At 45.3% G+C, this 24823-nt stretch overlaps 1 protein-coding gene across 2 annotated transcripts in view; it reads right to left on the reverse strand.

Annotated features, from left to right (window-relative positions):
* The window catches only part of ME3 (malic enzyme 3), a 127984-nt gene that overhangs the window by 19865 nt on the left and 83296 nt on the right, over positions 1-24823 (reverse strand). For both annotated transcript variants that reach the window (XM_062020359.1, XM_062020358.1), the window contains exons 4-6: positions 20752-20827; positions 15239-15400; positions 13510-13613 (exon numbers count right to left, since the gene is read on the reverse strand). In XM_062020359.1, coding sequence (XP_061876343.1) covers positions 13510-13613; positions 15239-15400; positions 20752-20827 — 342 coding nt within the window. The remainder of the gene's footprint in view (positions 1-13509; positions 13614-15238; positions 15401-20751; positions 20828-24823) is intronic.

A 24823-nucleotide genomic window follows, 5' to 3' on the forward strand; every position in this document is an offset into this window, starting at 1 on the left:
GTTCCCCAATGGTACTTTGGTGGCTGTGTGCAGTGCTGCATCTTAGGATGACGTGATCAGCCTAAGGTCAAACCTAGCGAGGACTATGAGCAAACCAGCTGCTGGGGCCATTTGCAGTAACGTCCTTGTGAATATCAACACGATGAGTCAGTTCTACTGTCCTTCTTCCACAGCACAGCAACTCAAGATTTGTGTAACCTGTTTCATCCCAAAGGAATTCAAAGCACTCTACAAGGAGTAGTTGGATAGCACCCAAAAGTAAAACGTAGCCAATGTGGGACTGGAGCACAAAAGCGCTTGAACAGGCAACAATGCTTTAAAAGAACATGGGTCAGGAGGGAAAGTTGAGAATACTTGTTACTGCAAGGGGAAAGGGTAGCCAGAGAGCTGCTACTTGTGCTGGAATTCAGTCAACAAAATGCAGTGTAGAATGGGATTTCTTCCAGGACCTTCACATACCTAAAATGTAACGCCCAGCAAAACAACCCTGGCTGCCTTCTCAGACAAACTAAGAGGCACGTCCAGTACCAACTTCTTTGAACTAGTCTAAGTGGATAATCGAAACAGGTAATGTCTCTGGAGATGCCTCTTTCTCCACAGTCCCTGTGAATGCAGACAAAGGTAAACAACCTAAATTTAGACATCTAACTTTAGACCCCTAAATTAGGAGAGAGAATCGAATGTTATCTAATTATCACAGCTGGTCAGGAAAGCTCTCAAACACACCTCACGCACCCTAGGTCACTGACTTATCCTCATTTTAATGGCAATGCTTTGCTGCCCTCCAAAGTCTGTAATTTGTTGACCTTCTCTATGGAAATTGCCCTCCTCTGTCCCTTGTGTACAGTATCCAAGTGATCCTCCAGCAGCGAGCATGGAAACACTTGAGGATGGAATGAATTATACTGGCCAGTCTCTCCCCATCATAACATTTTAAAAGAAAAACTGGATTTTGCCAGAACATCTGATTTTGCCAAATTCTTGTGCTTCATTGGAAAGATTGTAGTCCCCATTATGAAACCAAAATGCATGATTTCTTTTCGGAGGCCTCATTTTTAGTGAGGTGTGCTTTTGTCTAACATGCTAAGCAACTGTACTGTGTTTACCTTGTGACATCTGACATCAATGCAATCCCACTTAGTACCCTCAGTGCTGGCTGTCTACAGGTGCAGGAGGTCTTGCAGCAGAAAAAGTGTTTGTAACTTGAGTATTTGCACAAGGATTTCTGAAGATCCCCTCTGCCACATTTAAATATCCTTATATTGAGGATTTGAGAACTGAGGGTGGTCCTGCAGAGAGACCTTGCAAACTGTGGTAGGAAGAGGCTCCTGAGGTCAGCCTGCCTGGTTTGTTGCCAGTTCTCATAGATTCCTCCCTGTTTCTACTCACCCAGGAGACTCATCTCCTAACCTTCAGCTCAGAGCCTGAAGGACAGTAAAGCCAAGAGCGTCAGGTCACTTCAGGACTGAATGTTTTCCAGGCCAGGAAAGGCACAGCCAGTTAAGTTTGGTTCCCTCCAGTAATCTGACTGATGATGACATCTTGTCTAGAACATTCTGTCTTCTTCGTGGCCTCTGTGACAGTAGTTAAAGACCCAGACTTTAATTGCCTATATCTAAAAGGAAAGCTCAAATGTAGACTATCAGGGTTTCAGACTAACAAGGGACATGGGATCAGAGCAAGTGCCAATCTCCAGTTTGATTTCTTCCATTCCTCAGTTCTTTATCCCCTTTTCAAAAAAGGAAGGTTTTGACCTTCTGATTTTGGATTCAAAGCTGCTCCCATTCCTCTTGGGCACACTGAAGTGTGCATATCTTGGGATCTCTGCAGTCCTATGTCTCTTTCTGGAACTAGAGCTTTCCCTTTGGCATGAACAGCTCTTATTTGCAGGCTGTGGAAAAGAGTGCTCGTGCAGTTCATTTCTCTACCTCTGACAAGTGGTTTGGAAAGATTCAGATATGTTGGATAGAAGGGGGGGAGACTATAACAACAAAGTCTTCCATGGTCACTAAATATGACTTGAGTTAATGTCTTAACATCCACCCCTCAAGCAGTACAACACATTCACACTTTTCAGCAAAAATGAGACCTTTTGGAATTACAAATCAAACTCTGCTGTAGTGGTTTGTTGTAGGGCAGGTTAATGTCAGGGGTAAACTCGGACATCCTTTGCTGAAGGCTCTGTGTGGTTTTTTTCAGGTAAAACATTGACTCAAATTTCTCTCTAAAAACAGTTCCTCATTTCTATCCTCACACTGTCACAGCCTCAATAGCATTAATACTGAAACTTGTAAATGGTGACACAAGGGTCATTATTTTAATACTGTCACCATGTCTCCTGGTTCACTGTTGGCTGCCAGATCACCATCTGGGGATCCTGTTCTCTACCATCTCTGGAGTTCATTTAGCCATTTTATGGAACTGGAAACAAAATGAAGCACTCTGTTAGTTCTTCCTCATCATAAAAATCACTAGTCTTACTTGGTAAAAACGATATTGCTGTCTCCTTAGTTTGCAGGTTTTGGGGGTTTGTGCCATAAATAATTATGACCCAAGTTCTGGCCTTCTCTGTCATAAACCTCTGCAAAACCTTCCTGTAAAAATAACCTCACCGGGAAATGCTTTATAGAATGGTTCCATACGCTCATTTTGGTTTGACTTCTAGGCCTTGCCTAGCAAATTTTGCAAAACCAGCATTTTTAATGAAATAATATACTGTTGATAAAAAGAATAGTATAAGACAGTCACTCTAATGAAGGATGACTCTAGGAGCTGAACATGTAATGTATCACAAGTCTGTTGTAAAAACTACCACCCAAAAATGCAACCTGATCTAGGTGACCTTGCTTCTGCAGAGGGGTTGGACTAGATGATCTCTAAAGGTCCCTTCCAACCCCCACCATTCTGTGATTCAGTAAAAATCTTTGAGAAATGATTCCAGGCATAGGATTCTCACTTTGTTTATCACTGTACTGCTGTTCTGACACTGTTACTATCCACCTAGAGCTATGTGGAATCTCTGGGCTGTGCTAACAGAAAAGATGCTGTTAGTAAAGTCTGTATCCCCTGTAGAGGACAATGTGCATCTTTCTTGGATGAGCACAAAATGTGGAACAAAAGAGGGTGAATCCCAGATGAGGCAGGCAGATGTTTTCCTGATGACATTGCTTTTAGCTTCTTTATTCAAGAGACTTTTTAATTGCCTGAACAATCTCATTAGCCAACTTTGTTCTTTCATCCTCATTTGTATGTATCTCGTTGACTTCATCCAGCCTCATTATAAGCCAGGAGGTCAGAGAAGAAAAAATTCATTAGGCAGCAGTTATCATTTGAGAAGCATCTGACCAAAACTGCACAAGTCAGAACTTCAAGGGTGACATGAGTACCTATGTAGTGCCTTTTCTGACCAGTATCAAAAGGCGATTTCTTTTTCACCATGAGCAGGGAGTATAAAAGGTTTCTACATGCATGAAAAAAACCTGTGTTTGCAAGGTCCAGCTCTGTTGTGGAAAGAACCACAAGAAGAAGGTTCCAGTTCATGTCTGAATTTGACAATTTATAGCACTGCTTTCAGTCATTCATGGTGTAAGGAATCTGCTTTGATGCACTGCAACTCCTACTCATAGTCTTAGATAAAACCAAGTTGAAAAGAACCAAATCTTTTTCTATCATCAGAAAAAAAAAACCCATCATGCTTGGCAAGTGATCAGGACTTAGAATCAGAAAAACAAAGCCCTCTCTAGCAAGTTAACACTAGCACCTGAGTCTGGTCACTGTCCTGAGGCTATTCTTAAGTGTTAAATTGTTAGCATGATCCTTGGCAGGCTTCTGGTCAGACCAGCAGTACTCTGGGCTGTGGGTTAAGGGAGAGGGATCGATCCTTCTGGCTACTCCACTCTCCTGAGACCCCACCTGCAGTGCTGTGTCCAGCTCTGGGAACTCCAACACAAGAAGGACGTGGACTTATTGGAATGAGTCCAGAAGAGGCCACAAAGACTATCAGAGGACTGGAGAACCTCTGCTATGAAGACAGACTGAGAGCTGGAGTTGTGCAGCCTAGAGAAGGCTCTGGGGAGACCTTAGAGCAGCCTTCCAGTACCTAAAGAGGCTGACAGGAAAGCTGGAGAGGGACTCTTCATCAGTGAATGTAGTGACAGGATGAGGAATGTAATGGCTTTAGATGGAAAGAAAGTAGATTTAGATTACATATTAGGAGGAAGTTTGTTGCAGTGAGAGTGGTGAGGCCCTGGCACAGGTTGCCCAGAGAGGTTGTGGCTGTCCCAACCCTGGAAGTGCTCAAAGCTAGGTTGTGTGGGGCTTGGAGCAACCTGGTCTAGTGGAACTAGATGATCTTTAAGGTCCTTTCCAATACAAACCATTCCATGATTCTACATTTCAGAGAAAGAACAGGTAAGTTTTTCTCATAAAACCTTTGCAACCTAAGTTTTCATAAACAAGAGTGGAAATAAACTGTCCCATCAGACACCAAGGGTCACTCAACGCACAAAACAAGATACATGTTCATCTACATTAGAAACAGAACCATCAGTTTTAAATAACCAAACACTGGTGCCAGGCTAAGAAGAGGCTTAGAGGGAAAAAAGTACTTGTATGCATCCCTAAAGGTTGCAAGGCTCAGGCTCACTCTTGCTCTTGGAAATCCAATTCCTCCTCACCTCTGAGGCTGCTGATAGCCCAAGTGGCAGCTCTGGTGTGGCTGTTGGGCTCTTTGGAACAGGCAGGTTACACAGAAGCACATGTATGTCCCAGAGTGATAAGGTGTTTCTACTCTCACTCATGTCTGGGAAACCTTACTTCACGATGGCACTGTTTACATATTCATATGTGTTTCAGGCCAAGAAGAGGAAACCCAGAGAGGTAAAGAGACAACAAGAAGACAAGGTTCTACTTGGAGAGATGGAGCCAGGCAAGTGCATTGTTGTTTACAGGGGGAACTTACAACATCTGTGTGCTTACAGGCTGCAGGCAGATGTTACATTAGAAAAAGCCTTTCATTTTTAACACTTCCATGTAGCTAAAAGGAAGGCAAGTTTTCCCTTAAAAAACTGACAGTGAAAACTAAGAGTCTGATAAATTAAAACAAAAAGTTGACCTTCTGGCTCTGAATCAACTGAAACAATCTTTCAAACCCTCACTCAGTACCTTGATGTCATTTAACAGAATGATTTCTGTCATTAAATAGTTCTAATAGTGTCAAAAGAAGAAATGAAGAGATAAGTTAGAAAACATGATCACATCTTACTTTGGTTTGAAATGGAAATGTAATGAGCAAGGTTAGTCATAGCATGTTCAAAGCTGGACCCAAGGACCCACATTAGAGGTCATGGCTATTACAGCAGATGTAGCAGTCATGATGGTGGGCATGAGAGAGACAAAACCACATTTGCTTTTGTGCTAGAACGTATGTTTTGAGCCAATAGATGGGAGTTTGGCAAAAACTTGCAGCCTTTTGTATTGTAGCCAATGCAAAATTCAGATCTCTGTGCCTTGGTTTTAGAAAATTCATGGCAGGGAGCTGTTGTGAACCCCACAGGACCTGCTGCCTGCCTCACCATCCTCTTAGGCTGGGGAGGAGTCTCAACAGCTTTCTGCCAACGTAAATATAGCCACCATACTCTGAGGCATAGAGCCTGCTGTACATTCAGTGATAGTCACTCTTGAAGTACAAAGTTGGCAGGAAATCCCTCAATCTTGCATTACTCAAAAGTGGGGGGTATGCCAAGGATTGACTGCTGTCTGCCCTTAGCCATATGCCAGGGCACCTGCCATGAGCTGCTGTTAGAGACAGCAGATGGGGCAAGAGCAAGCAAAGATCAATCACAACCCTCATTATAGTCCTCACAGCAGCAAAAACAGTCACCAAAAAACCCACAGCAACCCTTTTGCACAGCATGTTTTATGCTTCCAAAGCACTAAAACCAGCACTAAAATTCCACCATCCTGGCAGTGGGTCTGAGGAACGATGGCAGCTGCAGGTACGAGGCTTCTTAGGAGCACAAGATGCAAACCTGTTAGTGCTGACCCTCAGAGGTGCCTTGAGCTACCTGACAGCAATGGATGGAGACTCAACACCTGCCTTCTATCCAAACAGATGTTCTGCAGCTATATCTTTCTAGGCCAGCTGTAGCAGATCTGGCTTAGATGGGATGCACAGACAGAAAGCCTTGGGCAGAGGGCTTTTTGACACCTGTAAATGAGTTAACCCAAAGGATTTGAAGGAAATGAACTCCATTACCACAGAGATCCTGCAGCAGCACATCTGGCACTCAATCATTTCTCAACAGCAGAAAATCAAGCTAATAAAACCTAAATGTTGGGGTTTTTTTTAATTTTAAATATCATACAATAGCTAAAAGCAGATTGTAGGAGCTGTCTGATTAGCTCATCCCATAATAAGACAGGACAGTGGAGGTAGTGCTTCATTACCATCTCCCTTCTAGATGGTATCAGAGTCTCTCTAGGCATGGCAACTGGGGCAGATGGTCAAGGAGAACATCCTGGTATTCCCATGAAGGCTGGAGTGGGTCTATGCCATCAGCTCTACTAGAGCACTGGCAATGGCATGATGAGAGACTTTTGGTGTTCATAGTATTACACAAGGGCTAGTGGAGGCCAGTGGTGCCTACAGACTTAAGTCTAGTCTTTCATGTTCAATTAGCCAAGTTAATCAGAGCACCTGAATAAATACCAAATACCAAGGGCAACCTGAGAGCCTTCTATGAGTGCATAACCAGCTGGCTAGATGAGGGGAGAGCAGTGGATGTCATCTACCTTGACTTCAGCAAGGCTTTTGACACTGTCTCCCGTAACATCCTTATCAGAAAGCTCAGGCAGTGTGGCTTGGATGAGTGGACAGTGAGGTGGATGGAGAGCTGCTGAATGACAGAGCCCAGAGGGTGGTGATCAATGGCACAGAATCGAGTTGGAGGCCTGTGGCCAGTGGAGTTCCACAGGGATGGGTTCTGGGGCCAGTCTTGTTCAACATCTTCATCAACGACCTGGATGGGGGGACAGAGTGTACCCTCAGCAAGTTCTCTGATGACACCAGACTGGGAGGACTGGCTGGTTCCCCAGAGGCTGTGCTGCCATTCAGCGGGATCTCGACCAGCTTGAGAGTTGGGCAGAGAGGAACCTCATGAGGTTCAACAAGGACAAGTGCAGAGTCCTGCAGCTGGGAAGGAACAACCCCATGCACCAGGGCAGGCTGGGGATTGACTTGGTGCAGAGCAGCTCTGCAGAGAGAGACCTGGAAGTCCTATATGATAATAAACTCACCATGAGGCAGCAATGTGCCCTCGTGGCCAAGAAGGTCAATGGCATCCTGGGATGCATCAAGAAGAGTGTGGCCAGCAGGTTGAGGGAGGTTCTGGTCCCCCTCTACTCTGCCCTGGTGAGGCCTCAGCTGGAGTCCTGTGTCCAGTTCTGGGCTCCTCAGCTCAAGAGGGACAGGAAAGTGCTGGAGAGAGTCCAACACAGGGCCACCAAGATGATCAGGGGACTGGAGCATCTTCTTTATGAGGAAAGACTGTGGGAATTGAGGCTGTTCAGCTTGGAGGAGACTGACGGGGGACCTCATTAATACTTACAAGTATTTGAAAGGTGTATGTCAAGAGGATGGGGCAACACTTTTTTTTCCAGTGTTCAGCAGCAGGACCAGGGGTAACGGACAAGAGCTGCAATACAAAAAGTTCCACTTAAACACAAGGTAAAACTTCTTTACTGTTCAGATGAGGGAGCCCTGGCACAGGCTGCCCAGGGAGGGTGTGGAGTCTCTTTCTCTGGAGGTTTTCAAAACCCACCTGGATATGTTCCTGTGTGACCTGATCTAGGTGAACCTGATTCTGCAGTGGAGTTGGACTGGATGATCTTTAGTGGTCCCTTCCAACCCCTACCGTTCTATGATTCTATGGTTCTGTGATCTGGATAAATAACAGATGAGCACCTGTACTGGTGATTTTATTTCTGAAAGGTGTTGTTGAATCTGTGATTCACGGTCCTGGAGAACTGCTGAAACAGAGGCAGGTTGTTGTGGAGCAGACTCTGCTTATCAGGGAGCATATGGGACCTGACTTGGCATGTCTGTAGGTAAAGCTACTGGGAAGGGATAAGGCAAAGAGGAATCAGATATAAAACAAGCACAAGGAAAACCAAACTCATTAGAAACTTCTTCCACTTTGAGAAACTGTGTTCTTGATCTTCTGATGTTTTCTGTGCTCTGCCTTATGGCTGATAAAAAGCTTTGTTTTAGTTGGAAAAGACTTTTAAGAGCATCAAGTCCAAACACTCACCTCACAGTGCTAAGCCCATCACTAAACCATGTCCCTCAGCACCTCTTCTACACGGCTTTGAAATACCTCCAGGGATGGTGACTCCACCACCTGCCTGGGCAGCCTGTGCCAGTGCCTATCAGTGCCTATTTTTGCCCTCAGGGAAAAAGTTCTTCTTAACCTCCAGTATAAATGTCCTCTGAGCAACTTCAGGCCATTTCTTCTTGTTCTGTTACTTGGGAGAAGAGACTGACCCTCACCTCACTACAATCTCCTTTCAGGTAGTTGTAGAGAGGGCCCTGGTGAAGCTGTTAATAAGCATTGATGGGAAAGGGGAGTGAAGTTCTGGAAGCTTAATGAGGCTTCTGCAACACAGTTTGCTGGCATGTAGAGGAAAAAAAGGGAGGAAAGAAAGAGGAGGAAAGAATTTTCCAGTGTTAATTTGCTTCAAAAGGAGTCTGAAGATGAAAGAATTACGGTACTGTAGGGGCTGGGCAGATGCTCTGCAGAGTCCAGAGATCATGGCCCAGCACAAACCACCTCCCAGTGTATTTTGATTTTGACCTTAATTTGCTCATTTAAACAAGCTCCAGAAAGTCTGTGGATTGCTCTGATTATGATCTAGCCAACAAAATGTACCATTTAAAGATGAAGACTGACTTTCTCTTTGCCATGGTAACTGAGGAGAGGGAGAACTGAAGCCATGTATTCTCTCTATACAAAGCAAACAACTCACTGTGAGAAAACAGCCATTTCTCAGGCTGCATCATTCAGTCATAGGCTACACTCAATGGGCCAAATCTTGTACACAGTTGCTTGCCAAGAGGAGCAAACTGCATGGCATGGAACAATTAGTAAAGAGCTCAGTCACTTGGTTTAGGTGCAAGAGTAATGAATGGAGGTTTAGGCAGCAGGAAAGGCAGAAATGTACCCAGGTGTTTCAGAAAGGGCTTTGCTTTCAAAAATTACCCAGAAGTCACACTTTTCAAAACCCTGAGTGACAACTCTGAAGACTCTGACACACTTCTCATTTCATTGCTAGGTGGCTATTATGAGACCAGGAGCCCTTTCTGCTGGCTGTAGAAGTCTCCAGCTATAGAAATCCAACATCTGTTTGATATTACTGTTGCATTAGAAGAGTAAATCTTCACTTCCTGGGCTTTCCTGTGGGCTCTGACACATTCCACTTCAGTGACAAACATCCCTGTGCCAATAGTGATTTGGCAGGGTGGGGGGTACTCCTGCAGAGGAACTGATAAATGGTTTCCATGAGAAGTTCAAGTACCCTCAGGAAGCAGACAGGTTTTCTGTGAGAACATCAAGCTAAAAGGAAATCCTGAACTTGCAGGACATCCATGGCAACCCAAATAATTGGATTTGTATGTGACATTATAGACTTGCAGAAAAACCCCAGCAGGCTGAAGATCACAGCAGTTACACTCACAGGTTTCCCCATACGTGGAAGCAGCCTACAAAAGCAGCATATTCTTGACCTTCGCAACAATTTCTGCTTCCTTTTTTAACAGAAGCTCCTACTGAGTTGCACTGAGTCATTCCAGTGGAAATTTGAGACCAAAGGAATCTGTTTCATCCAAGTTTGCCAAACCCAGGATTATTTACCAGCCCCAAGCTCACAGAGGATCACACTCCAATAACACTTTAAAGTATGCTGGTGGTCAGGATGATGACACAGGGTAATGAGCTCCTTTCAATTGGATGGACAACGAAGCTGGTGAAGGGTCTGGAGCAGAAGTCTGATGAGGAATGGCTGAGGGAACTGGGGGTGTTTAGTCTGGAGAAGAGGAGGCTGAGAGGAGATGTGATCACTCTTTACAACTACATGAAAGGGGGCTGTAGTGAGGTGGGAGTCGGTCTCTTCTGCCAAGTAATAAGCAATAGGACAAGAGGAAATGGCCTCAAGATGCACCAGGGAAGGTTTAGATTAGATATTGGGAAGAACTTTTTCCCTGAGAGGGTTGTTAGACAGTGGCACAGGCTGCCCAGGGAGGTGGTGGAGTCCCCATCCCTGGGGATAATTAAAAGACACATAAACGAGGTGCCGAGGGACATGGTTTAGTGCTGGGTCTGGCAGTGTGAGGTTAGTGGTTGGACTTGATGATCCTAAAAGTCTTTTCCAACCATAATATTCTATGAGTCTATGAATCAAGGATCTCCAAACACTCTACAGATTTGAATGGAGAAGTGCAGAGTGGAATTCCCCAGCCCCACTTTGCAGAGAACTTTTTGAGGGCTTCCCGTGTTCAAGCAATTCATCCTGGTTAAGATAAATAGAAAAGCTGGGACAGGGGCCCCAGGAACTCGATTCCCAGTATTTGGATGAAAGCATTAGATGTGACATCACCTCCTTACAAGATAAGAGTTCATTGTTTCAAGTCCGAGTGTCTTTGCCCTTCAATGTGGACATTAGCTCATGTAAACCACACACAGGAAAATAACAGCCTATCCTTCCTCTCCAGCAGCACACACAGAAAAAGCAAATTGTCCTTCTGGCCCCATCACTGATATTGCAGCAGCAGCTCAGGCAATACACTTTGCACTTCACAGCACAAGCATAAATCTCAGAGCCAAACTTCTGATAGCTGAGACCATCATCTGGGTACTCGTTCTATTGTTCCCGTTCCACCATCAGCACTAACACTGCAACAGCCCTGTGGTCTCCTGACCAGAAGGAAGTGGGATAGTTTCCTTGAAGGATTAATTAGTGACTACAATCAAAACAAACAAAACCCCCACAAATCAACCCTGACAACTCTTAAATCTTTTCTACTTGCAGAGCCTCCTGTGATTTCCTAGTTGTGTTTTACCAGTTTTCTAGCCTCCAAGAATTTCTTCCCCCTAGATTACCCACAAGAGTCTAGTAATCAGCTAGCAGCATCGCTGTGTTCATATTCACAGGAACAGGGGCTGTGGCACAGTCTGGCAGTGTAAAGGACCTTTACAGAGTAAGTAGGCAACTGCAACTGGGCAGGTGGGAGTACTGTCTGGCCATCCCAGGGGAGATGTCTGCAGCATGCTGCTGAGTAGCAGAGGAAGGACTCCTGTCCTAACAGCAGCACTGCATGTGCGTGGGGTGTAGCACAACAGAACCACAACACTGATGGATGCTGAAATTCTCCATGACACACTCATCCCACTCAGAATCACAGAACCACAGAATGGGTGGGATTGGAAGGGACCTCTAGAGATCATCCAGCCTAATCCCATGATAAGGCAGGTTCACTTTGATCAGGTCACACCAGAATGTGTCCAGGTGTGACTGTAAACCTCCAGAGAAGGAGTCCCCACACCCTCCCTGGGCAGCCTGTGCCAGGGCTCCCCCACCTGAACAGCAAAGAAGTTTTTCCTTGTGTTTAAGTGAAACTTTTTGTGTTCCAGCTTTTGTCCATTATTCCTTGTCCTGTCACTAGGCACTACAGAAAAGATTGGCACCATCCTCTCATCACCCATTCTGGGTATTTTTAAGTGTTGATAAGGTGTCCCCTCAGCCTTTTCTTCTCCAGGGTAAATGGCATCAGGTCTTGCAGCCTTTCCTCAAAAGAGAGATGCTTCAGTCATCTCAGCATCCTGATGGCCCTGCACTGGACTCTCTCCAGAAGTTCTCTGTCCCTCTTGAGCTGAGGAGCCCAGAACTGGACACAGGACTCCAGATGAGGCCTCAGCAGGGCAGAGCAGAGAGGGAGAAGAACCTCCCTCAACCTGCTGGCCACACTCTTCTTGATGCATCCCAGGATGTCATTGGCCTTCTCAGCCATGAGGGCACGTTGCTGGCTCATGGTTAGTTTATTATCAAGCAGGACTCCCAGGTCTCTCTCTGCAGAGCTGCTCTGCACCAAGTCAATCCCCAGCCTGTCCTGGTGCATGAGGTTGTTTCTCCCCAGCTGCAGGACTCTGCACTTGTCCTTGTTGAACCTCACGAGGTTCCTCTCTGCCCTGTTCCTTTCCAGCCTGTCCAGATCTCGCTGAATGGCAGCACAGTCTCCCGGTGAATCAGCCAGTCCTCCCAGTTTTGTGTCACCAATTTGGTTGAACAACAAGAACTTGGTTTATCAGCTGTGACTGAATGGTCCTCAGCATGTCAGCCCCTGTTCTCCCTCCCCCTACAGCCAGCTGGGCAGTCACTGTGCACACACAGGCTTCTCAGTGGCTGGGCAGCTGCTGTCCCTGGATGATACTGGAGGTGACACCTCCTGCCTCAAGGGAGACAGGATGAACTGCTAACACACGTACACGGCTCCCTTCCAGCTATGCAGGAACACACACCCCTACAGCTGCTGGACACAGAGAGTGGGGAGATCAAACATAACTCCTTTGGCTGTGAAGACCCTACAAGATACGGACAGGCAGCAGACTATTGATCAGGCTCAGACTGCATTGTCCATTGCTCCTTATCACCACCATCTGCAGAAAAAGCTGCTTAGGAGCTTGGGGCTTTCCAGATATTACTTTTATTCCCCCCTTAATAGCTGTTCTCAGTTTACTTCTTACGGTAATCTCTCCAGATAGTCACAGAAATATTACTTTTTGTTTCTTCCAGAAGGAGGAACTCAATGCAGCACATGAGATGCACATACAGCCCTCAGGTTGTGGATCTACTCCTCCTTGGTGAGACAGATCCTTTCTCACAGATAGTAAGAATGGACATACACACTTGGTTTGTCCCACTGTTAAAAAGACACTGTTTATAATCCTGGCCTGCTCACTCCACTGACATAAATGCCAGGGGAGAAACTCTTTTTTTTAACAAAGCTGAAGACAGGGGGTCTGCAAACTCACACCCATCACCCCATCACCCTGGGGTGTAACATGCCAATGCCAGTTAGATGATTTCCTTCATAATGGCGAGACCTAGAAACTTCCTTTACAAAATGTAAACAACCCAAAGTTTAGATTCTGCCATGAAGCTCATAAATGCACGATGGAGGGAGGACACGGCCCACAGGGCACATGTTTGACACCTCTGGCCTATAAGGACAGGAAATGGTTATAAATAGTCAGTCCTATTCCAGTTCACTGAAGACAAATATTTTTGACCCATAGAGCTCAAGCACAAAGAATCATTTGTAGACCACCCAGGAGACTTGCATTTAAATGACCTTTCTTTGCCTGAATGATCAATTAGACTAATGTTTATTTCACGAGTTGCAACATTTGTTCTTAAATGGCAGCAGCCCAGAGGTGCCACGTACATAATCCCACTTACTTGTTGGTAACTGCCTGCATAAACTCATCAATCAGTTCGTCGTACTGTTTCCCACGAACCCTCTTGTGTTTCAGTCCAATATAGAGTGGATCACTCAGGAGAGCCTAGGACACAAAGCAATTCTGTTGACATCTTCTCTTCCATGGAGGGATGGAGATTTATGTCCCAGCCTACCCAAAAGGTTTGTCTGTTGTGGTCACACTCATTTTACTTACTATGCAGCGAAGGCCAGCTTGCACAGTTCCTCCTGAGCAGTGTGTTTCTATAAGAAGCTATGGACTATCTCTCTGTGTAAATAAAGTCAGAGGGATGTAATGCTTCTTGGCTGACAGAGGAAATGGGCCTCTGCATTCTCAGAACAGCTCTACCACTGCTCCCTGCCAAGGTCCCCCACTCCTAGTGAATAGAACAGACCTTGTGTGGGGAGTTCTTGATGTTCAGCTTTGCACTGAGGTTACCAGTTGCTCATTGCTTTGTGCAGTGAAGATTGCCTGAAGCAACCTGAAATGATGAGTATCATACAGGCCTTTAGGTGCCAGCTCTGAGCTAAAGAGAACCAGTGACGAGACGTCAAAATACTCCCAAGCCCTGCACCTACCTACCACTCACCTCCAGTTACCTGCAGGTGTCAAGGCAAGGTATTTTCATACAACAGATTAGTTTATTTTTGGCTTTTGTTGGGAATAAAAAAAACAGGCCATCCCTCCTACCTATCCAGCAGGTGTTAAATCAGGGCCCCTAAGCCACTCAAAAAGGACTGTGTCAATATGGAAGCTGCACAGATTTGGGGGAAATCACAGGACAAACAGTGGCAGGAGACACCTCCATGAGTCAATGCAAAGCAATTCTACTTCCCTCCCAGTTTCAGGAACTGAATCATTCACATCAGAAGGGGACAAACTGTCAAAACCCTATTGTCCTGCAGCCATACAGACCCTAGCCTTCCAGTGAGCATAGCATGTGTGAAAATGTTGGTATTCCTGTGTCCTCATACACAAACTCAAAGCTCTTATACCCCTAGTTTGTTATCTTTCACAATTTGTTTGGTTTGCTCAGGGTCACAAGAGGCACAAGTACCTTTTACAAAAAATGGACAAAGCCAGGTCATCATAAATAACTACAGGAGAGTCATTTGAGAAAAGGTATTCCCACAGATGTCCATTCTGGCATTGCTAAAATGTTGCACTTTGGCCTTTCTGAGCCAGAGTCATAAGGCAAAAATCCACAAACAGATGGAGCCTTCTTGTCTGGTTATCGCGTGCAGTTACGTGTGCCATCTGACAAACACTGAAATGAATCATCCCCAGACCATTCACCAGGGATTCTCCACTTTCTGGAACACAGTCACCTCCATGCAGACACGAGTATCTGCCCATTGTCTCACAACTACCAGAGGAAGAATAAATCTAGAACTTCCTGTACAAAATCCTTCAACTTAGCTTGCCATGCTGAAAGGTGGAGATGAAGGGTCAACTGGCAACGTCAGGAGTCTTCTCACCAGGGGAGACATGAGGATATTTAGTGTTTATTTCAGTTCCTCATAAAAGCAAAAGTTTCTTGAGCATCAAACAGGAATGAAACCTGCCCACATCCCTGCAGTGCTGGCCTAGCCATTGTCTCGTCTTGGATGTCTCTGGCTTTGCCTCCACATTTAGGGAACTGGCTCAGATAAGCATTAATCTCAATCCCTTCTCCCCTCTGACAGGTTTATAAAAAACGTGAGTCTTACCTCATTGTCTGTGCCAACATCCAGCAGGACAGGGAGACACTGTTGTGGGTGAACTCCACCACAGGCTGTGTACAAAGCAAGCTTCCCCACTGGGATGCCCATGCCATAACTTCCTAGATCTCCTAAACCGAGAATCCTTTCTCCATCTGTCACCACGATAGCCTGGAAAGATCAAAAGAGACTGTTGGAGGCTACAGAAGGAAAACCAGCTTCCTTGTCTTCACACCAATGCCATTTTGCAGTTGCACTGCAAAATGTCATTTTGATGTGACACCATGTTAATTAGCAGTTAGTGGTATTCCTTGGAGGTCTTCAAGACCCACCTGGACATGTCCCTGTGTGACCTGATCTAGGTGAACCTGCTTCTGAAGGGGAGTTGGACTAGATGATCTCTAAAGGTCCCTTCCAAACCCTACCATTCTATGATTCTATGATTCTATGATAAAGGACTGTTCATTTTTGGGGTAGTGTGGCTGATGGGTAGCTGCTTGCAGTGAGGGAGGGGGGCAGATCTGCTCACCAACATTGTAGAAGGGCCCAATCACCATGGCTCTTTGTGTACCCTCAGCTGTATGACCAGAAGCTGCACAAAAGAGATATGGCCTTGATTTTTCCCTTACTTTTTTCTGGAAAAAGAGCTCTGTACAAAAATGCTTGTGCTTATGAACTGATCCTTCTTTGGAAGGAACAAGCTCATGTCTTCATACTGCTGTAGAGTAGCTGTGGAGTAGGCAACATCAGGTAATCAAACCCAAACTCATTATCACAGAATCACAGAACCTTAAAGGTTGGAAGGGACCTTGACAGAACACCTAGCCCAACCCCCGTGCCAGAGCAGGGCCACCTAGAGTAGGTCACACAGGAACTCATCCAGGAGGGTTTTGAATGCCTCCAGAGAAGGAAACTCCACAACCCATCTGGGCAGCCTGTTACAGTGCTCCATCACCCTCACAGGGAAGAAGTTTTTCCTTATGTTTCTTTGGAACCTCTTCTGTTCCAGCTTGTACCCATTGCCCCTTGGTCCTATCACTGGACATCAATGAGAACAGCCTGACTCCATCCTCCTGACACCCACTTTTTACATATTTGTAAACATTAATGAAGTCACTCCTCAGTCTCCTCCAAGCTGAAGAACCTCAGCTCCCTCAGCCTTTCATCATAAGGGAGATGCTCCACTCCATCATCTTTGTGGTCCTGCACTGAACTCTCTCCAGCAGCTCCCTGTCATTTTTGAACTGAAGGGCCCAGAACTGGACACAATATTCCAGATGTGGTCTCATGAGGGCAGAGTAGAGGGGGAGGAAAACCTCTCTCAACCTGCTAACCACAGCCCTTCTAATACACCCTAGGATACCATTGGCCTTCTTGGCCATGAGGGCACATTGCTGGCTCATGTTTAGTTTATTATCAACCAGGACTCCCAGGTCTCTCCCTGTAGAGATCAGGTCAGTCCCCAGCCTGTACTAGTGCATGGGGTTGACCCTGTGAGGGATGGGAGGCCCCATGCTGGAGCAGTTTGTGAGGAGCTGCAGCCCATGGGAAGGGCTCACACTGGAGAAGTTCATGAGGGACTGTCTCCTGTGGGAGGGACCTCACAGTGTAACAGTGGGAAGTGTGAGGAGGCCCACCCTGAGAAGAAGCAGCAGCAAAGCCCATCTGTAATGAACTGACCATAACCTCCATCCCCCATCCCCTGCACTGCTGGGGGGAAGGAAAGGGAATCGTGGGAAGAGGGAGGCATGAAGGGAGGTGTTTCAAGATTTGGGTTGAGTCTGTTTTGCCCATGACACTAACTGCTGAGTGATCTCCCTGTCCTTATTTCAAGTCACAAACCTCTTGTTCTAGTTCTCTCTCCCCTGTCTGGTTTAGGAGGGGGAGTGATGGAATGACTTGATAGGCACCTGGCACCCAGCCAGGGCTAAAACCACGGCAAAAGACTATATACTTATCCCTAGGCTAGTGGGTGAAAAAGCCCTGCCATGGGAAATTCACAGCCATGGCAGCAAAACACTTATCTGCCTCCATTTTCAAACATTTTCCTATTTGTTTTTCCTCCAGAGTCAATGTGAAGCCTTAGTTTAGTGATGGGAAAGTCTCTTTTTGGGTGGGCTCCATCTGTTTCTGGGAGTGTGCTCACTTTTTTACCACACCCAGAGGATGCAGTTGGCCCTGGAAGGCAGTAATGGGAACAAGGAAAGCAGCAAGCCTATGCACTGTGATAGGTCTGTCCTGGGATGGCTGCAAATTCAATGAAAAGGAGTCAAAGTCTACTTATGCAGGACATACCTGTTGTGGGTTTGTTTTTTAAGAAAAAATAAATCTGATGAACCAGAGTGTTTCTCTGAAGCACAGATCTCCTTTCATTCAAATAAATAAGTCTTGGGCAAGCCTAAAAAGGTCTCAGTAGCTCTTACATACACATCAGAGAGAGAAAATCTCTTCAGTCTTAGTGCTGCACTCTATAGGCACCAACACTGAAAAATACAGGAGAATGGAAAACAGACCGTGCCTGCTGTCTGTATCAGAGAGGGGAAACTAGTTTCATATTTGTTTGTGGCTCTCTGGATGTTAAAAAACATTGAATAAACACACTCAAAGTTTCAGCTGGTACCCAATATCCCAAGGGATTAATGTTGTTAATTGCTCACGTTCGTGCAATCAAACCTCAACAAACAGGCTGAGCATCAAACACCTCGGGCTGAGCAGGGCAGACCCTCTGTACTGAACCACTGCTGTTGCAGTTAAGAACCTGTTTTCTGCTTCCAGCTGTGCTACAAACTTTCTTGATGACTCTAGCCAAGGCTTTGGGTAAAGGTTGAGTGGGTCATTTAAGCCAATCATCTAACTGGTTCTAATCCTCTTTGATAGCTGATGGGGAGAGACAGAAACCTCAGGAGTGCATCTCCTCCCTCCAGCAGCTGTTTTGGGAAGGGATGAAAGAGGTATTTCTCTTTGAAGATGCTTGTCTCCCTCATTCATCACTGCAGGTCTCACAAAGTGAGATGAGGCACTGAGCCTTCAGGCAGCTGATGTTAGCTGAGATGACTTGGGGCCATAGGCTGTAAGTTGCCAGCCCAGTTGTGCAATGGCTAAGTAGGAGACCTCTGTCCCAACAGCACTGCGGAGAATCTTGGCTGATCTCCACGCTGCCAAAGCAGTGCAGAGGCAAGTGCCACTGGCTGGCACTGCCCCTTCTCTGTGTCAGCTGCCTGAGGACAGACTTTACAGGATGAAACAAACCCCTGCCCTCAGTGCACCAACAGAAAATGGAAGGGTGAGTCTGAACAGCCTCTAACTGTGAGAGGATTCCAATACTGAGGGCACTTAAAGGGTGAGCATCCTGTGGAAGGAGGGAGGGAGGCCAGTCCAGTAGCCTGCAGGGCACCACACTGGTCTAGGAACAGGAGATACAGTTTCTAGATTGTCCTCCCTTTGAGGTGGTTTGAACTCACAGCTGACAAATGACATCCTACCACAACATTACCCTGCATGACTCTCTTCATTCCCCCTGCTTTAGCTGGGCCACCATGAAGAAAAGAGTACAAGATTAAGGAACTAGAGAGAAAATTAGCTAGGGGAGGCATTGATGAGGGCTATGGGCATTCCATCCACTGTTTCTTCATGGCAGGATTCATTAGCCACCCTGGAAGAGACACAAAACCCTCCCACTCCCCCAGAAGTCTGTTCAGAAATGGCTCCTGTCTCTTGTTCTACTTCTGGCACTATGACGTGCAGCCCAGCTCCAGAGGTGGAGGTGGGACACATCAGAGCTTGGCTGAGGCTTTGCTAAGCTCAGCAGAGCACCTTTCCAGCCCTTCCAGGTAGAGGATCCAGGCCTACAACCCAGATTTCCCATTTCCACAGTAAATCCTGCTGCCCGAAGCTCTAATGAGCCACAAAGGAAAACGTGGGCAGCATCTCCAGGTATTTCTTCATTGTCTTCAACAGGACTCACTAGTGTTGGTATTCAGTCTTTTCAAAAAACCTGAGTCCCTCCAAGGCAAGCTCTTAGGTGCAGTGCAGGTGCCTTATCTCAAAATCCAAAGCCTTGCAGTGCCTACCAGTTCAGGCATGGTGAACTCTGTGTACAAAGACACAGAGAAGCCTGATACTGATGCAATTAGCTGCCTTTGTAGTCTGGCAAACTTGGAATGCACATAGTCTGAATCTCTTCCATGGACCACTGCCCTTCCTATGGTCTGTTTTGGGTGCCAGAGGGGGCTGTTTCAACAGCAGCCTCTAATCTTTCCATGCCAGATTCCCCGTCTGCAGAAACATCACTGTTAGTTGCAATGAGTTCTGCTCTCAGTACTGAAAGTCAGAAAGAAACGGAAATACTGAGATCTTTGGACAGAGCAAAGCAAGGACAAAACATCTAGTTTGCATCTGTGCTCCATGGTTCCAAAGACAAGGTTAGAGGGATGTGATTACTCTTTTTTTCTGGAAACACGGTAAATCCCAATTCTTTTTTTCCCCTTAGAAATGGAAAATGCTTGCAAGATTTTCTCAGCTGCCAAACCTCTGTTCCTGCATGAACAGCTGACTGATAGGGGACCAAAGACCTGTCAATAGCTAGGGAAATTGCCAGGCACATGCACTTTCAGACTGATGGAAGGAGGTGACTGGCAAGACCCGTCATAAGCATTGACTTTATTTCATGCCAGGGACTTGCCCAGCCCCAAGCTCTAGTGAAGAAACACTTCACAAGATCACTTTTTGGGTGGGGTGTCAGTAATATTTTCAGCTGCTGGATATAAAATGTTACTTGCAGAGCTGCCAGTGTTCTGGATGCTGCATGACTCATTGGATTTGGGAAGGAGTCCTGCAAGCAAGTCAGTTACAGAGACATCTTAAAGAGCTTTAATACCTCTAATGAGTTATAAGTTAGCTGCACCATTCTTCATCACACATATCTTATTTCTTCACTAGGACCACTACTCTCAGTCAGGCTCTTCTCAGTGACATCCAATGATAGGCCAAGGGGCAATGGGTACAAGTTGGAACACAAAAGGTTCCAAAGAAATAAAAGGAAGAATTTCTTCACTGTTCAGGTGAGGGAGCACTGGCACAGGCTGCCCAGATGGGTTGTGGAGTCTTCTTCTCTGGGGACATTCCAAATGCACCTGGACAAGTTCCTGTGTGCCCTACTCTAGGTGGCCCTGCTCTGGTAGGGGGGTTGCACTGGATGATCTTTCAAGGTCCCTTCCAACCCTTAAGATGCTGTGATTCTCTGTACAAATTTGTTATTATAACAGCACACTCCTTTTATTGCCCAAGGTCCTGCTACCTTTGATAAAGTTGTTGTTGACCAGATACACACAACACTCGAGTCTCTGAAGTCCAACCTGGACTGCAAACTGATGCTCAAGCCCAGCCTAGAAACCCTCTGAGGAAGGGAATAATTCTTTGCTTGTCCTTTTAATCAGGCAATTCTGTAAATAATGCTGTGCAGTTCCATTCAAAATCACATTTTGCTCCCTACTACCTGTAATTTCAGACAACATGCTACATACCTTAATATTTTCTTCAGGCCAGGAGTTCAGCATTGTTGCAATATGGCCTTTGTCATGGATGGTGATAAACAACCCCCTAAGAAAGGAGAAAAAAGAGAGAAGAAAAAGAAGCCTTGTGGTAATATTAGTAAGTCCAAAATAAAACAGGTGAAACTTGAAAACAAAGGGAAATGAGCTGCTGAGCACAAAACCAAGAGATTCCCTGACATGGAAATAAGACCTCAAAGGACTGCTAATAACAAGGTAAAATCTCATTTCAAAACACCAAGGTTCAACATCCTTAATGGCAACTTCACTCAAGAGCCACTCGTGTTGCACGTTTCACATCTTTGCTTTGGGAAGCAAACTCTGCCTCAGTGCAGGGGAATGTCTAGTGAAATTAATTCTGATAAATGCAGGGGAGGCTGATGGTTTTACCTCAGGCCTTGCTACACATCCTTTCCCAGGGAGATTACTGCTGGCCCTTCAAACAGTGAAAGCATGATTCTTCTCACCCAGCTACCAACATCAGCCATGTGGATGGCTATTGCAGAGACAGATAGTCAATGGAGCTCCAAATAGATCTGAGTGCATCACTATTTGCTGTGGCATTTGCTTTGATCAAGCCAAACCTGCCCTTGCAACACCATTTTTTTCCCTGGACAGCTGACCCCAGTTTTTGCCTCTTGCATTCACCAAACATAAACCATCAAAAATTACAAAAAGTGAAACAGAAAATGACATTTTCACATAGGCAACAGTACACCTGATTGCACAGAGGCAAACCACTTCTCAACACACAGGTCTTCAAGGTTTAAAGGAAAATGCCTTCTTTTTAATAAAATTAGGAACTGCAAGACAGTATCCTTGAAACATGTTTTAGACATGTGGCTTATTTTTTTCTCCTCTTTGCTGTTATTACAATAGAATAGAATAGAAGGGATTCTTCCAATACCCAGGACAGTGTTGTTCCCATTGACATCTCTGCTCAGATATTTTGGGACTTTTTCAAGCCCCTTTTAGGCAGGGCTAACCCCAAAGAAACAACCTCCTCCACATCTGTCTCTGGAGAAACTGTGTTTCGCCCATGGTGCTCTCTAATCAGCACAAATCAAAGGCTCTAACTTGATGACTCCTCTTGGCAAATTCCCCTTGCCTTCTTATCTGCTTACAACAGCAGGAGTTGTGTTGGTGATTACTATCAGCTCTAACAACAGAGAAATGCATTTTTGCTGCTTACATCTTTCTCTTATGGCTCAGCCCCAGTTCAGTTCAGATCAGCTCGTGTTTGGATTTCTAATGGGAAATGTTTGCTAGAAAAAGTCTCATTTCTTAGAGAAGGCTGAAAACAATTGCCATTTAAAGTCTACAGGAGTGACAAAGAATCAATCATAATTGGGCTGCTCTCTACATCAAGGACTTCTCTCACAAGACTCTTCTAGAGGGGCAGAGATCTTCCCACAGTTAATTGTGGGAACTCTAATGAAAATGCTCTTTACTTTGAAAAGGAGAAAAACAAAAGTGCTGACTTCAACACTGATCAAGCTGCAATCACACAGAAAGATCAGAACTGCAAAAAGACCAAAAAAAAAAGAAAAAAAGGAAAGTAATGGTTCATTTATTCAACATAACTCTTTAAAACTGTGCCCAGTAACCAGTGAACTAATCACATACACATGGCCTGTCTCAAAGGCAGTATTCACAGATGCTAACCCTCACAAAAAAAGGGTACTGGACAGCTACCATCTATGCTTAGAAAATAGTTATTAACCAGGAATTAAAAGCACAAGTTAGTAACATCATGGCAGACACTTCAAGTTCTGGCATGCTTTAAAAAAGGATGATATTGCTTTAATCTAACATTTTCGATACTTAACGAAGACACCTATTACTTCAGCATCCAGCTGCGTGTCTCACGCATTCAAGTCTCTTTGGTGCTGAGGGGACTATCAGCTACTTAATATTTGAAAGACACCCAGTGCTGAAATCCAGCTGTCTACCCAGCCCCACTGTGCCCTGCAACTAGTGGTTCCATACAGAGTGGAGAGGGCAGATACCCTCTGAAGCGCTCCTGACTGACTGTTGCCTCAGAAGGCCTCTGGGCTGTTTTCCAATCCCTGCTCTAGGTCTGGCAGTAGAGAGAGATTACTCTGGTTCTTCCAGTCTCTGATGACTGCTCTCACTGATACTTGGGAGAAGGACTCTCATGGCCATCGCTATGGCCTGTTTTGCCTGAGGAAAGACTGGCTTGGCTTAGATAGCCAGGTAGTGACTGAGAACCATGCATGGAGAGGCAACCCTCTTGGAATTTGTCTTCCCTTCCTTAATGTTATGTTTAATGTTAAGCAGGCCCTCTCATCCAGTGTGCTGACTTCTGTGGATCCTTTATGGAAAACAAAATGGCTACAACATACATTCATTCTCCCTTCAGGCCATGCCATTGACCAGATCTCCTTTCATAGCTGCTTATTTCTGCTGTCACATTCACCGAGCAAGTCAGCTGAAAAATTGCTCCTCACTTCAGGCAAAATCAGATGGCTTAATTTAGGCTAACAATTAACACACTAATGGCACTACCAGCTTTGGAAGGGACCAGTGGTAAATAAGAAACACACGAGCAGCAATAAAACCAATTAACTTGATTTTTCTGTGGAAAAGATGCAGCCTAAGCATTCTGAGCAGGGAATGCAACAGATGCTGCCTTTAACATCACGCCTTCTCCATCTCTCTTGGGAGTACATTTGATAAATTGCTTCAGAGAAACAAAAAGACAACGAGGCAGTTCTGCTTCAATCCCCCTTGGGATGCAACAAAAATGACTCAATTAAAATAAAACAGTAAAAAAGAAGTAATTTTGATCAAGTCACACAGCATGGGCAGTGTGCAGGGTAAACACACATCCTGGTTTTCTGGACCAGAAGACTCACCTGTGCCCAGGATCATGCCATTCTACATGGGTTTGCTCATTGTATATCTTTGTCCCCCACAGAGAAGCAGCTATGCACATAGATGGCTGGAAGCCAAACTCACGTGCTTGGGGGTAAAAATACATGAAATAGAGCTTAGTAAAAATTAACTGCCCCAGTGATGTCAAGCCAGAATGTACACACTGTAACACTACTGCTGGCTAAACAGTAACCTTCAGAGAGGTGTAGCCTTTGGGGGTGATTCAGAGTGGGGAGTGCTCCAACCCGCATTCATGAGGGTTTCAGAGCTCCAGGCTCCTACTCAGTCCATTAACATCACAGACTTCACTACAGCGTCCTTTAGTTAAGGTGGAAGTTGGGATAGATTTTATTCTGCCACTGAGCACATCTGTAAGGTTCCAGGAAACTTCGAGGAGTGTTCCAACTTCATCATTTGTCACTGAGACATCACTTCTATCTGGATTTCAGCAAGTCAAGTCAAGCTGCCCAAACGGGCCAGGACTGTGGGATCCAGCAGACCACAGATCACCATTGCAGAATCTGCCCAAGTGAAAATCTGTTCCCCTACACGACACATCATCCCTAAACCAGGGACATTTTCTTCTCCTTTTGGATTTTGTTCTGGCTGAGTTGATGGAAGTGCTCTAGGAATTACAAAGCTCTGCAGAACACAACGTGAGCCACGGCTGTGGTGCTCAGCACTATAGTTAGACCTTGGCCACCTTGATGGCATTTTAAAAGACTTCCAAAGAAGACAATCCCATGACTGCAATGTTCATTTCAGAAAGAGTTCAGGGACAAGGAAGATAGGACCCATTTGATGCCCAGAGGAAGCAATGCCAGACAATTGTGATGGCTTTTCAGAATAACATCCATTTCTTTTAGACATGTGGGAAGGGTCAAGTTTTAACATGTCTCAGGTATTAGGGAACAAAACTATTCTTTAATGCTTTTCACTCAATGAGTGACTACTTCTTCAAAGAGGCAAAGTCAGTGTTCCTAGCACTTCTGCAACTTCAGTTGCTTGCTTACATGTATAAAATTATTGGTCTCTTTACACTGATATATGAATAACAGGCAGCAATTATATACACTAACTTTACCATCACGGCCATAAGCCATGGAAGAGCAGAACAGATGATGGCACTGGACCACAGACTGGTATA

This window comes from Colius striatus, chromosome 1, assembly GCF_028858725.1.
Source record: "Colius striatus isolate bColStr4 chromosome 1, bColStr4.1.hap1, whole genome shotgun sequence".
Classification (NCBI taxonomy): domain Eukaryota; kingdom Metazoa; phylum Chordata; class Aves; order Coliiformes; family Coliidae; genus Colius; species Colius striatus.